This window comes from Falco rusticolus, chromosome 1 (assembly GCF_015220075.1).
Source record: "Falco rusticolus isolate bFalRus1 chromosome 1, bFalRus1.pri, whole genome shotgun sequence".
NCBI classification, from domain to species: Eukaryota; Metazoa; Chordata; class Aves; order Falconiformes; family Falconidae; genus Falco; species Falco rusticolus.
In genome coordinates, this window is record NC_051187.1 from 99,082,655 (window position 1) to 99,099,940 (window position 17,286).

Genomic DNA, 17,286 nt, shown 5'->3' on the forward strand with positions numbered 1-17,286 from the left:
GGGAAATGTTGAATTCTTCCAGAGAGAAAATTACATATAAAATTTCAAAACATCCTTGCAACCACCTAGAAAAAACTTTTTTAATCAGTGGGCTTCAGGCAGTAAATACTTAGAAATAACAGCAAGTGTACCATCTTTGATCAGAATTACTCCCTGCTGCATTAAAGTGGTTCCAGGCATTAGACATCCATGCATTTTACATGTTATGTGCACACGGAGTTTAGGAAGAATTTATCTTCAAACTGAAACACTAGTTACATTAATCATGTCTGCTACAGAAAAATTGGCAACTGGCAAAAAATGTTCCACAGCTTAATTCAGAGGGGAAAAATGCTCATAGTCACAATCAAATTGCCACAAATGACAGTCAGGCTCTTGAGGAATCAGTTCCTCAATTGTTATATTCAAGGGGTAATAGGCTGACAACAGAGAGAATACAGTCCATCCCTATTCCTTAAAAGCAGTTCAAACTTCAATTTATCAATCATTAAAAAGTAGAAGTTTTGATTCCATGTCCATTGCTTGTTTAGAAAGCTAAAACGAAAAAAGCTGTTATCTCTGGAGCAAGTGCTCCCAGACAAAGATCTCCTGAGTTATTATTTTCTATCTTGACTTCTCGTGGCTCCTTTTCCAGGAAGTGCTGTACAGACTGAATATACCAATGATTTGATAAGATCCAAAAATATTTTATAACTCAAATGCAGCATTTCATGATGTTTTCAGATACAGTATTGACAGAGATTAATTAATAAAATCCAGCAGCTCAGTTAACATTTTCCTTGTAACAGGTTGTGCGTACATGCACTGAGTATTAAGAATTAATGTTTTCCAAGTAGGAATCTGGAATCACTTCAGATACAATTTTAAAATGCCCCAATGACCAAGTTTGTTCTAAGACTTTTACACTGCTTATTTTCTTTACAGGGAGAAGAAAATCAACCACAGCTTTAAGTTGAGATCATCGTCCTCTTTGGTAAACAGGGAATCTGTATCATTCTGTATACTATTTTCCTTTTTATGCCATTCAAGTCTATATTAAAGAACAAAGCCATACACCAAAGTACACAATTTATAGTGCAAATCCATTTTGCCCACACAATACAAATAATATACAGCAAAATATCTGAATAGGTCTTAATAGTAATATATTTCTAGGACAGAGTGGAAAAGGTGGTAATTTACTACAATATTTTTTCATTAATAATAATTCTTTCTGTCTCCTTTTCATATTGAAATTTTCTAGTACACAGTTATTTCTGATACATTTTTCCTTTGTTTATATAACAGGTCATATGGAAATCCGAAATGCTTGGGCACATTAGTCTCTTTTTGCATTGCTGAAGATCTTAACAGATTTTTCTGTGTTTAATCTCACAACAGCAATCCTCAAAACAATCACCTACATACATGGGTACCCAACAAATTACCCTTTTCTATAAAAACATTCCTGGTTCCTAAAGTTTCTTTTTTACTTAGGACTGGTACCACCTCGGTAAAGCCGAGCACCTCAACCCATCTAATCATTAAACTCATTCAGGATACACTCTGAATGAGCCCACTGTTAAATCCAGTGATTTGAATTCTCATTTCCAAGACAGTGCCATCCAAGACAGATAGGCTTTAAATTATTCCACGTGATTGCAAAGTTGTGGAAGGAATGTGAAGGGGTAGAATCAGATACAAAGGAAATAATAGACTCCACTGCAGCTAATAAAGCTGTACCACACTAAAACCACAGATATTTCAGCCTGACTTCAGTGCTTGGGGAAGGTTATAGAACAGGTTGTTCAGAGCACCATCAAGCAGCATGTGCAGGACAACTGGGGCATCAGGCCCAGCCAGCATGGGTTTATGAAAGGCAGATCCTGCTTGACAAACGTGATGTCCACAACAAAATGACCTGCCCAGTGGATGAGGGAAAGGCTGTGGATGTTGTCTACCCTGGACTTTATTAAAGCCTTTGACACCATCTCCCACAGCATTCTCCTGGAGACACTGGCTGCTCATGGCTTGGACGGGTGTATTCTATACTGGGTTAAAAGCTGGCTGGCTGGCCAAGGCCAATTGTATGAGATTCAACAAGAAGTGTCAGGTCCTGCACTGGGGTCAAAACAGTCATACAGGCCTGGGGAAGAGTGGCTGAAAAGCTGCCTGGAGGAAAAGGACCTGGGGGTGCTGGCTGACAGCTGGCTGAATATCAGCCAGCAGTGTGTCCAGGTGGCCAAGAAGGTCAATAGCATCCTGGTTTGTACCTGAAATAGTGTGGCCAGCAGGACTACGGCAGTGATTGTCCCCCTGTACTCTGCACTGGTAGGCTGCACCTCAAATACTGTGTTCGGTTTTGAGCCCCTCACTGCAAGAGGGATGTAAAGGTGTTGCAGCATGTCCAGAGAAGGGCAACAAATCTGACGAAGGATCTAGAGAACAAGTCTTATGATGAGCCACTGAGGCAGATGGGGTTGTTTAGTCTGGAGGAGGCTCAGGGGGGACTTTATTGCTCTCTACAGCTCCCTGAAAGGAGGCTGTAGGCAGGTGGGGGTAGGCGTCTTCTCCCAGGTAGCAAGTGACAGGACAAGAGGAAATGGCCTCAAGTTACAAAAGGTACGGTTTAAATTCGATTTTAGGAAAAATGTTTTCACTGAAAAGGTGGTCAAGCAATAGAACAGGCTGCCCAAGGAACAGCTATAACTCCACCTCCCAAAAACATGGAGAGTCCAAGGGAAACAAAAGAAAGTTTCTCTCTTTCTTCAACAGGCATCCTTCTAAGTTAGATACACCTGATAAGGGTGATCTCATAGTGGTATCTGGGGTGGAAAAATACAGAAAACCACCACTTTATTTGGGTCTTCTCTATATTTTTCTTCAGTTTTAGACAAACCCACTTGGCCAGCAGTTGCTACTATATTATTCAATACATCAACAGCCTTTCAGTTTCCTTTCTACTTTTTTCTCCCTATCTAATCAGAATGTCTCCACTATCTCTTTCTCTACTCATGAAACTCCACTCATATCTCCCTAATTTTTCCAGAAGGTATTACAAACATTTAATCATTACAGCTTCCCAGAGTTGCTTGGAAATTGTTAATAGTGTAACAGCTGTACCAAGTATTTTTTTGGTTCTAAACCCACAGAAAATATTTTAAAGTCTCTCCATTTTCAGGATCTTAGGCTTCATAATTTTATTCTCTAATCTCAATAAGGTCCTTTTCATGAACCCCAGAATTAATAAATTCCATTAAAGATACTTCAGCTTCTGCCTTGAAGAATGCTCTTAGAGATATCAAATTTGGGGTGTTTTTCTTGCCATTACCAAGGCAGATGTTTGCATTCTGCAAGACAGACAGTAGAAATCAACTTTAAAAAGTTTCCCAGTAACTTGGTCACTCCCCACTGGGCACCAAAAGGAGGAAATCTACATTCTACCTTCTATATGCACATTCACAGTAGGTCATTATGGTCAGAAAGCTACATGCCACTCTGGCCCAGACAATAAAGGAATATGAGATTCCTTTAAAATAAGACTCCAGATAGCAATTAACAGAGCATGCAATTTCAGCATGTATTTGCAAAAGCCTATCTTCTTAATGATGGCTTATAAGGTACCACAAAGCTGTTGCTAGAAGGGGAAAGGCATCCAACAGACAAAGCATTACAGATTTTTTTTACTACCTTTCTATTAGTTTCTAAAGCTCTGTAAACTTCAAAATCACTGGAAGCTTCTCCTCCACTGCTCTAGATTTCTGAAAAAGCTTTTAAGCTCCCTACATTTCATTTTAGTTCTTCTAATTAAACCACCTTTGTAGTATGAAATTTAGCAATTTTTGCTTTAATTAGGAACGTACACAGATTCCATTCAGACAGTAAAACATGCTATCACTTTGCTGTTTCATACCACTCTGAAGTTATTCAAAAGTTATTACAGGTAAAACTGTAACTCAAGATGATAAATGGCCTAAGATATTCAATTTTCTCATAGTGTAACACAAAGTTCAGTTTGACTGTTAGTATGTGTCTGAAGCTTTTCCAAATAATATTTGTGCTTTCCAGTTCTAGAGATGGTCACAGAACAGGATGTGGCCAAAGATTCAGATGCTTTAAACTCAAAGGGATGGTGAAACTCTAATGAAGAAGAGACCATGTATACCCAAAGCTCATGAAATAGAAGTATTAATATACACTTGAATGTATTTAATATGCATGTTTAAAATTTAAAAAAGATAGATCATCACTTTCACATTTGCAAATGTGACATTTCCTTCTAGTACAATTTATGAAGCATAGTAAAAGTATGTAACAACATGTAAGTTATCCCGTTACTCAGGCCAGAACATAATTCTACAGCATGCTTTACACAGAACTGTTTGCTTTATTAGTTATGCCTCCTCTTTTATTTAATTTCATTTTCCTCAGTTCTGCAGTTAACGACACTGATCACTATACAAACTTAGAAATTACATTTAGAAATCTAGGTATAAACACCTATGAACAAAAAAATAGTCTTGTTAAAATTGTTTGCATAGTAGTTGATACTTGCCACTTACTTGAGTGTCTTTCCACCTAGTAATAAAGCTATTCTCTATATCCATTTGTTTGACCTGGTCTTCATTTATCTGTTTAAAATAGATAATTTTTGATCAATTAATAAGGGAGCAAGTATAAAAATTACAACATAAAATAGCAAAGACTAATTTGATGTAATAAACTAATATAAATACAAATATAAATATTGAGGAATGTTTACATCTAACAGTAGTAAATCATAAATAATAATGTAGCAGTAATACCTTGTTACAATTAACAATACTGTTAATCACATTATTATAGAAGCAGCTATGCAAAATGTCCTATCAGTCAGAAACAACACTTCATTGAAGGGACTCATTACTATAAACTTTACCAAATACATAATAGAAGAGAGACGACTCCATGAAAAATTGCCAAACAATGTTATAGTGGCACAGTAAACTCTAAACCAAAATGGCTAATACAAATTGTTGCTAGTAGTATCTTTTCTATCCAGTTGGAATTAATGTTGTTTCTAGGCCTAAGGAACCCTTCTAGTCTTTACCATAACCACAGGTCAGAGACTGAGAACACAGAATTCTTCCATGCTTCAGTTCTGATCAGGCCCACAAAATTTGAATAGAGTATTGTTTTTAATAGTCATATTCTTAAAATTTTCTTTAAATTGGTACGCTGGTGTCAGCAAGAAGAATGAGCACCATTTTGGAAAACAGTAGCTCACAGCAAGCCTATAAATAGTCTTTCCTACACAGGCTAAACTAGCTGGGAAATAAAACTTAAAGCAGACAAAGAACAGTGTCAACTGAATGTTCAAAAGCCCTGCAAATCCTCAGATAGCGTAACTAATAGCAAGATCATCTTTAACAAGACTTTGATGTTTTAGCATTTCTAACAGCTCAGCAATTAGGACACTTTTCTATAAAAGATACCTACATCAAAAAGTTGCACATAATTTTTAATTAGATCTTCAATTACATTGACTTCTTCGCTAGTTTGGCCTTTTGTTTGAAATAAGCATGAGGAAAACACCATGGCGAGATTGTGAGGGTTCATATGGTTGATTTCAGAACACTTTTGCACCCTGTTGAAGGAAAAAATAAACCTATTTAGAGTGTTTCATTGTCCTTTAATTGTACTGAGGCTCCTTTTAAGAATACAGAGTAGGCATTTCAAAAGAATAACGACATTAAATGCATGAAAAAAACCTAGTATTATTTATTCTTTTTTATACTTCTTTATATTCTTTACCTCACAACTCCTTACAAAAATGAAATCTTGTACTTTCTATCTGTATCTCAAGCGATACCAGAATTATAATAGAATAAAATAGCATAGAATAGAATAGTTCAGTTGGAAGGGACCTACAACAATCATCTAGTCTGCCTGCCTAATCACTTAAGGTCTGACCAAAAATTAAGCATGTTTATTAAGGACACTGTCCAAATGCCTCTTAACATTGCCAGGCCTGGGGCACTGACCACCCCTCTAGGAAGCCTGTTCCAGTGTTTGGCCACCCTCTCGGTGAAGCAATGTTTCCTAATATCAAATCTGAATCTCCCTGGATGCAGCTTTGAACCATTCCATGCATCCTATCATTAGATACCAGGGAGAAGAGATCAGCACCTTGCTCTCCATTTCCCCTCCTTGGGAAGCTGTAGAGAGCAATGAGGTTGCCCCTCAGCCTCCTTTGCTCCAAACTAGACAAGCCCAAAGTCCTCAGCTGCTCCTCACAGGATGCTCCTTCCAGCCCTTCACCGCTTTGTTGCCCTCCTCTGGATGCATTCAAGGACCTGAACATCCTTAAACTGTGGGGCCCCAGAACTGCACATAGCACTCAAGATGATGCTGCACCAACATTAAATATTTGCTATATTATGTTATGTAAGTTATCCTACAACTTATGATCTAACATCAAACACAATGTGGAAAGGAATGAGATCCTTCTAGTTTCTATACCTATAGTAAAGTTTCATATCAGTTCTGTTGTTTACATAATGTGTCCTCTTTAGACACAGATCTTTTTAAAGTATCACAGAATTTTCACCTGTTATAAAACATAAATTCAACTACTTTCAGAACAGATATAACATCATACTACTACGTCTAATCTGGATATGTTTGGAGACATAATTAAACATGACACTTACTACAATATTTATCCCAATAATGGCACCAATCAATTAATAAACATCTAAATAGTTTTTAAAAGAACATCTGCTATGTACATGGTTATGTATTGTGAGGTTCGAACACAATATCCTGCAAAGAAACGATTCTAACACATGCTCTACCTACTACAATTTACCAGGAATATAATTTGACTTCTTCAATAGATATATAACATAGACCATTACTGTTAACCATGACACTGCAGAATCATCCAAGTCACACCATTTTCTCACATTTGCTGCTGCTTATTTGATCAAGGAATAAGACACGACCTTTGCTGCTTAAACAAGTTTATATTTTGGATATTCTCTACCACTATCTCAGTTGCAAAATGAAGCATTGATGAAAAACAGGGTAGCTAATTGTCAAAGTTATTATGTACAATACAGATTGTGAAGAAGGACATTTTCCCTGAAAAATCTTGTAATTTCAAGAATGATTTGAAACAATCCTCTGGAAGACTAGCAGACTGGGGTACAAAACGAGTTGTCTAAGAAACTACATCAAAAATCACCCTACACTGGCAGCCCTCTCTTGCTGTAAAGCTGCTCCATTGCCATTGATATTTACAGATAGCTACTACTAAAAACACACAAAAGAGAAAAACCACATTATAAATTATAGGGAATCAAATATAATTAATCAGCACCAACTAGGTAAGCTTTGATGCTTACTAGTTATGTAACAAGCTACATGGTAGAGTTATGCTGAGAACACATTACAAGAATTCCTCTGCTACAGTGCATCATTTGTATTGACCTGTAAAGATGTGCAATTAAAGCAGCCAAAAGCTTGCCCTACTGGACTGGTGGAAGTGTCCGAATAAAAGTTCCATACTTCTTCACACGTTCCTTTCATTTTGTGTATCTGCCAGAAAATAATCATAACTGAGCATTAATTAAAATGCACACAAAAAACCAATAGCAATTCTCATTAACTATATTGGCAGCTCTAGTCATTTACAACTGCAATTTGCCCAGTCAATCTCTCTTCATAAAAGCAATACTACGATATACTATTAACAAGTCTATACCAGTTTAGTGAAACAGCATCAGCAATAAAGAGGGCTAGTTCTATATTCAAGCACTATTTGCTACAGTTTTAAGACTAAATCTCAGGATAGCAATTCCATTTCCTCTCAGAGGATATTTAATCTGTAGTTTGTGCATGTATAGTGTGTGAATGCATCTGTGTGTGCACAAGTACAAATGTACTTCTAAGAAACGTTCCCAGAGATAAGAAAGGAAAAGATCTTTCATCTCTTTAACTTTTATTGGAAAAAAGTGTTTGCAAGGCCCTAAGTAGTTTAAAGATCCAAATGCGTAAGACTGGTAAGAGGAGGAGGAAACAGGAAGGGGTGGTAAGTGCTTACAAAGTTACATAGCACAGCAGTGGCAAAGCCCATGATAGCAATTCCAGTCTTGGGAATTACAGTATCTGAAACACAGCCACAGCTCTCGACCTTCAAGTTCACTCTGCCTCCCCATGCTGCATAGACACTACAGAGCACAATCCTGCTCAGGGCATGAGCAAAGTTAATGTAACTTTTTCTGTCTTTACTTATTCAGCTTTTTCTTCTTAATCCCTTGCTTCTCTCAATTTTCTGAAAAGAAAAAGCAAAAGAACTCTCATCTATTCCAGCTGGTTGCTAGCACTCTCCACTAACTACTGCACTATGTTTTGATTACTTCAGTAATTGGAAGAAGAAAAATCAACACACAACAAGAACCCAGTTTAAACATCTTATACTCTTATCTTCTTCAGTGTTTTAGTCTTCCACAAGTACTTCTACTGTCACTAACTATAACAAGACATGATTCTCTGCTGTAAAGCTGAAGCAGAATTTTAGCCCCATGTACAAATCAGCAAGTTAAATCTCTCTTAACACCTTAACAGCCAGAGTTACTCTCTTTCACAAAGAGCTAACAAATCTAAACTGCGACAGATACAACTTTTTATGATTTCTGATAACATGAGAGGAATCTTGTGTTAAGTGAATAAATTCTTAATATTCTTTCTGCTGGTTTGTTGAAATTGAGGTTAAAGGTCAAAAATGGGTAAATATCATACCTGAGTTTCTCAGACTCCAGTTTTTATATTAAAACACTCTCCACAATTTGAACGTAGGCAAAGCAGAAAGGAATATGCTTTTATATACTTATTTAAAGACTGACGCTTGCCACAAAGTAAATAGCATGATTTCAATGCATGAATACAGAAATTAATGTTCGATCTTAGCTTTTCCTATGCATCTTAATTGCTATGCATCATCTGCAATTTATAGCACGGTTTATGAGGGAGTGTTTTTTGCAGACTGTAAATACTGCAAATAGAAACAAATTGAAATATAGCTGTTTTGTAAGAACACTATAAAAACACTAAAAAAATGAATTACTAATTAACATATTAGTGATTTCATGGATCTGTTTTCAATCATACAGAGACATGCATCTTCATGTTTTAAAGACATCACAGGTTACAGTTTGGGATGAAATTATTTAAATTTTCTTTCAAAATAAATTAATATTTCTAAGGAAACAAAAAACAAGTAACAGCTGTTAACAAGTTTCAGTTGTTAATACACATAACTTTGTGTGGATGTACATAAAAGATATTTTAAGAATTTAAGCAGCAAGACTGCCATTTAATTATCATGTGGATGATAGCATCAACATTTTACCACTTTTGAGCTAAACTTCTACATATGGTCAAAAGACAGAGTACACTATCTTTTTCCTACTCTAACATATGTCTATTTCTTGAATCCTACCACCAATGCTTCCATAAAATATTAATCATCACTTATTACCTTGGCTGATCCAACTACGACACAGTGCAACATTGGTCTACTATTTACTCACATTGTTAAGGAAATATCACTAGTTGTTATTATTATTATGGTTCACTTAAAGGTGATAAAATAATCTCTGATTAACATAAGCTATTGCAGCCAACTAAACATATTTATTTTCCTCACTACAATTGTTTTGCCAATTATCAAATAACATAGGTGAATATCGGGCAAGCAATTAACAATCCCTTCAAATCTGATACTGAAAATGTACATACAACCTTTCTTGTATCAAGTGTTTTTTAATACATTACCTAATGCAGAGATCCAGAATGGATAAAGTTCTTTTGTGAGAAGCGCATCATCTATTTGAGAAAGAAACTTTTCAACACATCAGTTACATCTTCAAGCTGATGTTTTCCTGCTCTTAGTTTAACGCTCCTTGCATCTTTTTTGAAACTTTCCAGCAGTTCAGCCACTTTGGAAGAATCCCCATTCTTCAGGTAGATCTGCTTGCTACCTAAACCTGTTACAGCAATACAGGACGGAAAAAAAATAAATAAATGTCAAATTGAGAATTCAAAAATTCTAGATGTTATTATATGGAAAGCATATCTGGCTGTCAAACACACTGTATTTCCTACTAAAATCTCTCTGACCTTTTGCACACACTCACTGTTGTTAGTAAAAACACTGCCAAGTCTGCTTACACCCAGCCATATCTCTTTGCAAAAATGCACATCATAGTCTTAAGCAAGCCTGGGATCACAATTTCAGGAATACTTTACAGGCAATTCAAGTGCCCAGATCTCTTCAGGACTTCCTAAAACAAAAGTTTCAAAAGATACAGTCAAGGAAAGAAGCTTTTTATGAACGGTATTTTATTACACATGAAACACTGCTGCTTTCATAAGCAAACCTCCTGCTATTTTATTACCCTACTGATCAACTCAACTTAGGACTCGGTAAAGTATTATATTTATACAATCTGAAACACTTCATTCTCAAAAGCCTCAGGATTAGTAGAAATTAGTCTTTTTTGTGGTTTTTCTCATGTTCAGGAAGACATCAGACAGCCAGTATTCATGCATTTAGCAATTAAAACCATTAAAGTGCAAAGCCAACTTAAAAGATTCACAGTCTAAACCACAGTCAAAACTACCTTCAATTACTGCACAAGTAGCCAAAAATATATATTTTTTTTTTTTTAAAGGTGTGGAAGTTTGGCATAGATTTGCAGTCCAGTTGTTTCTCTTGGTAGAGCTGCTTCCTGCATTCCCCACATTTTTTGAAAGAGAATCACAATTTATATAAAACCCTGCTTTTCTTACGTACCTGTCAAATTAAGTACTCTCTCAAAAATGAAAACACATTTTATGTTCTTGCAATTCACCTTTCCTGTAACGCCCACAAGCACTATCATTTGATACTGCCTTTGTGTTTTTACTGTCAGGAACCGCTGTGGGGCCCGAGAGTGTCTGCCATCTATGGACCACAACTAGAGACAAACTTTATCATGATGACACAAAAATATGTATATTTTTTTCTTCAGCTTCCAAATGAGTATTTTAACTCATTTCTTCAGCTTTAAAATGAGTATTTTAACACCCAGTAGTGCTGATCCTGAAAAAACTACATTTTTCAATAAAGATCTAACTTATTTAAAAGACATTAGGAAATGGAATTTTAATTTAGGACATACACGTATGATTGCTCTGAGTGGCAGACATAACTACCCTGCTTTAACAACATTTCAGCACGTGAAATAGCAACATGAATTATTCTAAGAGTTCACACTAATGATTAGAAAGTAATTTAGGGAAAACTTCTTTCTTCTTGGCTTTAGGCAATAGTTGTAACCCAGACACAGCTATTTACCATAATGTATTGTTTGTCAAAAGTTATTTAAACTTCAAACACTGAAATATAAATTAGGTGGTCTCATACTGACAGAGGTTGCAGACACATTTATCCCAAAGACGGATTTGTACAGGGTTGATATGTATCTAGCATTTCACAAGTAAAAGTGATGAATTTGTAGTAGTTAAAAGGACAGATATCGTCTGCATATGATCTAATGCTATAGAAAGTTATGTTGGCAAAATTTACTTAAACAAATGGTAACTGACTATATGCCCTTAGGCTATGACACTGAAAAAACAGCAGCCTTAAGACTGAACATGGCTCCACAGTTAGCATCAGTTTCCCTGAATATGGGCTGACCAGTCCAGGCCATAGCCTTTCCTCGTTCACATAGCTTATTTTCAGGACTGAGGTGTTCTGCTCCGAGGTACTGGACCCCAAGACTGTGCTACACCAGGAAAACAATTTTTTAAATAGGAAGGTGTCTATAAAGGGCATCTACCAAGTTGTATTTCCCCAAATTGCCAATACTCAGATGTGTGACAGGATACTTCACCATCACATCAAAGAACAAGGCTAACAAGGTTTTACTTTAGGAAATATGTAAACCCATTCAAGTAAGATCAGATGGTGTGGGGGCTTAGGTATTACACAAAAATTATCTTAGGTTTAATAAAATCCACTATACTTACCATACTGTGTAACAAATGCTATACAGCTGTTCACTATAATAGGAACATCATTTTTGCTGAGCTGCTGGTCTTGTAATGCATTACCATCTGTGCCTGCTGCTTTTTCAATTGCACTATACCAGACCATGAAATCCAGCTTTGTATGGCCATGGATGTAGAGCGTTCTGAAAAGTATAAAAATATTTTGAATGCAGGAAAGAAATAGAAAACTGATGTTATTGTACAACAGCAACATAGCAGATGTCTGGAAAAAGTTAGAAATACTTAGACTAAGATATCAAGGCACTTTCCACCACATACAAGCTGTGGTAGTGACCTATTGTTACAGTACTTTTTTTTTTTTTTTTTCCAACTACACTTTAATAGCAGTATCACAATAAATGAAAGAAGATCCACAAACAGGCCTTTTAAAATGTCAATCAGCTGCTTTCATTACTCTTCTTCAGTCTTGCTCCTACACCATGCACTCATAAGTCCAAGTCACAGTTAAGTAGAAAACAGACTCAGAGACAACTTTTAACCACCCACGCACCCTCCCTTCTGTAGAGGAGCTGAGACATACTGAACTTCCCCCCTTCACATGTATTGAAATGATCACCCTCAGGAAATCACAAAGCTAAGAAACATATGAAAAAACTAAGATTTGAGGTAGAATAAGTTAATGCAACACTTTAATTACATGTTTATCTAAAAGCATGGTGCTGTTCTGATTTTATTATTTAAATATGTTACAATAATCCCCTGTTTAACCCCGATAGGTTAGCTTCTAAGAGAAAATTCCAAAATTGAAAGGTTTAATGGTTTATGTCCACCCACATGCATATATGTCATAAACAAATGTTTCAAGTGTTAAAATAGCAAGCAAACTTTTCTACATATACTCTTTGTCTTCCACTAAAGAAACATGAGGGATACGTTTTCTTTAATGACAGTTTATTTGCTTAGTAGGAAAAGTCAAAATGTTCTACTGGACTTCTATGAAAAGACTTTCATCAATTTAAAAGCAAACATTAACTTTGATTATTTTGTTTAGGAAAAAACCCAAAGCATTTTATATCATGATGGAATATTTAATTTCAGTATTTTTTGTTAGCATTTTTAAATTTTGCTTTTATAAACATCTCTGTTGTAGCATTCATATCTCAACAGAAATTGAGTATGCAGTCAATGTATGCACACAGACCCAGGATCTGAAGTATTCTCAGGATCCACCATACAGACTTAGCCATTCAGCAACAGAATAGGAAACACTAAAATATGTCATCTTTCCGAAGACCCTTTTTAAAAAGCCTCTACTTCATGACTTTGAAAGTCATATTAACTACCACACAAGCCTGGCTAATAGAAACAGTCAGCCTCTCTCTTTCATTAAGAGCCACCAATAATTTGCGTGAAGGTCTCAAGTTTTTACAGCAAAATGAGTGTGCCTAATTCAATGCATTCAAATATTTTCTGAAGACTTGTCAGAACAGATATCCTGCATGGCTGGTTCTCAACCAATGACTCCCAAACAGCACATCACCCTGAAATCCTCTGGTATCACTGTAGCTATATATGACAGGAAATGAAACAGTTTGAAATTAGTTGAAAAGAGTCTGACAGCACATGTTAACACTGTTCCGTTAGTACTATTATTCACAGACCAGCAGAGTTTAGGACTATGATTTATAAAAGATTTATGTTGCTTCCCAACACAAGACATGCACCCGTATATGCATATTATTGTGTTTTCATTTTCCTTGCAGAACAGCAAGATTCACATTATGGTATTATGCAAAAGGATAAATAGAAACCTCAACACATTATTTTTTGTTATCTAAAGAATTATGATATGAACAGGAAGCAACATACTGTAAAGTGGAAATATTATTACTTCTAAACAAGGAAAGGGCAACTCTGCTGTATATCAGTGAATCAGTACCAGAGGAGAATAGAGGATATATAGTAGTGAATTGAACTTCAAAGTTAATTTAAACTTATCTGTATTTTTTCACAGAGATATGAAAGTCTAAATCACGTGCCTGTCAATCACCTGACGTGACATATGAATTAAGTAAACTGTGAAAAAGACCATTTTGTATTCTATGGATCTTCCCATCTTCTCCTCAATGTATCACAATAGAAAAAAAAAACGTATCAGAACTACCAAGAGATGATGTTCTCATTATTTTCTAAGATTTGAAAAGCTGTTGAGTTAAATTCAGAGGAAGAGGGTACTTAGTAATTAACAAAGAAAATGGGGTATCTGTTTAGGCAGCAGTCCTATAGCACCAACACAGTGATGAAAGAGAAGTTGCTGGTAAAAAATTCAAATGTGAAAAATCTTGCTGCAATTGCAGAATTTGGATTGTTCAGGGAAGACGACTAATTGTTCTCCAAAAAATTATTAACTTTGCCCAGTCAAGTCTCTAGAGCAGTCATCTAAAAAAAAAGATAAGTCAAAGAAGCACTTTCAGCATTTACTACAATATCATAGAATAAAAGAAGGAAGAAAAGGAAATGAAAGCAGTACCAGACACAGTTCAAAATTCAGCCAGTTTGCTGTGGAAGTGCCTTAGAAAGCTTATCTCAAACCACAGTATTTTTGTCAAAGAGAGAGCGCACACTTAGGATACATTTAAATCACAAAAACATACAACAATGTATGAATAAGAAGTGTAAGCATTCCTTCTAATTTTAACACTTTCAGCCAAACTTAAGAACATTTTTTTGCTACTTGGAAACTGTTGATCTCTGTGAACCTGGAAGGTTGTATCAAAAGGAAAGGGGAAATAGTTACCAGCAGATAAGCAGAACTTTCCTCAAAGCACAGCAGAAATCTTCAACATAACTTCATCAAATAATAGAGACAGTTTTGCAGATCTAGCTTCTCCTTTTCACATCAATGTTATCATCTCTTCCACACAGTTTTCAGAGACAGTAGCAATAACAAATATACGTATTTCTCATTGAACTACTTGCTATTATCAAAATATGAACTTATAATAAATGCAAGGATTTAAGACTAAGCATATAAACACAGGCTGAAGTGTACTGATATCCCATGCACCATAAAACTGAGCAACTGAATGTCAAGAATACTTCTCAGCTTATAGAAGTTACATGCTTGAAACAATTTTTACTGCAATGTTTACAAAGTAGATTTACCTATCATGCCTACTAACAACTACTTTGCACAGACTGAACCAAAATGCATTCCTACAATATCAATTCTGTACCTTCCAGTTCAAAAAACCGATAAAAGAACACACACTTCACAACAAATAATTAGCAATAGTGACTATGTGGTGAATAATGGTGAGGTTTTGCTCTGTTAAAATGACATAGAGTCACACGCAAGAAATTAATAATTTAAGTACTCAAACAAGAAGGCCTGCCAATGTAGATTTCTGCCTTAGTGAATTGATGCAATTGAATTAGCATGAATGACTGCAGCAGTCCAAGAACACCTAGTCTCAACATCAAGGAAGCTACTATTAACTTTTCAGCTTTATTGTGGAATACCATCACATCCTTCTGCACCAGCAGTCAGACAAACTTATGTGAGCACACTTCATCCACAACAGTGCAAAGGCTTATCTTTAACCCATCTTGCAAAACCTACCAGCTTAACCACATCTGTATGCTTTGTTGCACAACACTGCACTGGGAAAGCAGCAATACTAAGTGATTCTGTGGTAAGGGTTGGGGGGAGGAATGGTGAGAAACAGACATTAGCACAACACAGTGCCCTCCAGCAATTTTCAAGTGATTCTGATAATCTACATGTCTGAAAACAGAGGTACTAAAAAGGTATGCATTGCTATGAAATCATATATGAATAATCAAACTGCAACTAAAGCATGGAAATTCCACTAATAATTACAGATATATAACAAAGGTTAGCAATATTTTTTCAAAGTATATTCAGGGTCTCACATCCAGCACATAATATTGGAAGCACAAGTCCTTCCCCTCATATGAGTCTTGCATTTAGATTATTTCTGGATTCTGAATTTTGTGCTCATAACTGCATTTTACAAGAAATCTTACTGCTGTTATCAAAGGGTTAAGAAGAAAGTATTGTAATTAATGAATCACCAGCACAAAGAAATTGTGCAACTATGTAGGGAAGGTTTATTATCTATAATAAGAAAGAGCTAACTACAAAAGAAGTGTAACAGGGGAAAAAAACACCATCTGGATTACATTATGGTCAAAAATATTCACAGACACTTAAGAGGGAGCTTAAATGATTACAGAAAAGAAGAAATATTTTATAATGAATGGTCTGCACAAATGTTCTTCCTTAAAGCATGGCATTAGAAATTTTGTGTTAAATTTTATATATAGAAGATATATTTTAAAATTACTGTATAAAGTTGTTTTCAGTCACCTTTCCTCTCTTCAGTGTACAGATCCCTCTGTTGAACTACACAGGAGTACCTCCTTCACCTATCTGCTATGTAATTTCTGTTTGGATGGCAACAAGAGTATCACCAGTCATTTCAAGAATTTTACAAATATATAGGAGAGATCAATGAGAGAAAAAACCCCAAACTTAATACAGAACAAACAAGAGGACATCTATGTGACAGAGGGAAGCGTCAGACATAGAAATCTAGACGGCTTCTAGCAAGAAGGCAAGAAGCATTTTAACTACAGAAGTGGAACATACAAGGAAGCAAATGACCATCTGATTATGGCATAAGAAAACAGTGTTGTAAGAAGTCAGGATTTCCAGATGGGTTGCAGATAGTTCTAACATGTTGGACATACATTCCAAAAGAGATCAGAGTGCAATAAAATTTCAGTAGGTGCTAAAAAAGGGAGTGTGTTCCTCTCTAATTTACTTTAGCAAAGGTACCCAAAGACAAACATGAAATATCTTTGAGACCTGAAAAAAAAATAATAATCTAGAGTTAGAAAAAGGCTAGGATTATTGTGAAAATGTAGCAAGTAGAGCGAGCTTCAAGAACAACAATCTTCAAAAGAGAAACAGTTTTGTTGCTTTGAAAATGTTTTAGCCTGGTTCAACCTCTCATGATGTGCTATTACTTTGCAATGTATAGTATGATTACCACTTATTTCAGAGCGGTTAGCCTTCTTTGTCAGATAGAGCATAAATTAATAGCAAGGTGCCAAGTAGAAAACTGGGTAGAGGAAGAGGTGGGAAAAAAAGAAGGGGGTGCGTGGGAGTGGATTGTGTTCACATCTAAGACGCTTCAGACAAATCTCACATGCCTTTTGGCAGTATTCTGTCTGAAT

General features: G+C 35.8%; 1 protein-coding gene across 1 annotated transcript in view; it reads right to left on the bottom strand.

Annotated features, from left to right (window-relative positions):
* The window catches only part of ARAP2 (ArfGAP with RhoGAP domain, ankyrin repeat and PH domain 2), a 129,906-nt gene that overhangs the window by 35,255 nt on the left and 77,365 nt on the right, over window positions 1-17,286 (bottom strand). Inside the window, 7 exon segments of the mRNA XM_037390934.1 lie at window positions 4,542-4,610; window positions 5,458-5,605; window positions 7,453-7,549; window positions 7,552-7,560; window positions 9,799-9,867; window positions 9,870-10,010; window positions 12,040-12,203. Of these exon segments, the coding sequence (XP_037246831.1) occupies window positions 4,542-4,610; window positions 5,458-5,605; window positions 7,453-7,549; window positions 7,552-7,560; window positions 9,799-9,867; window positions 9,870-10,010; window positions 12,040-12,203 (697 nt within the window).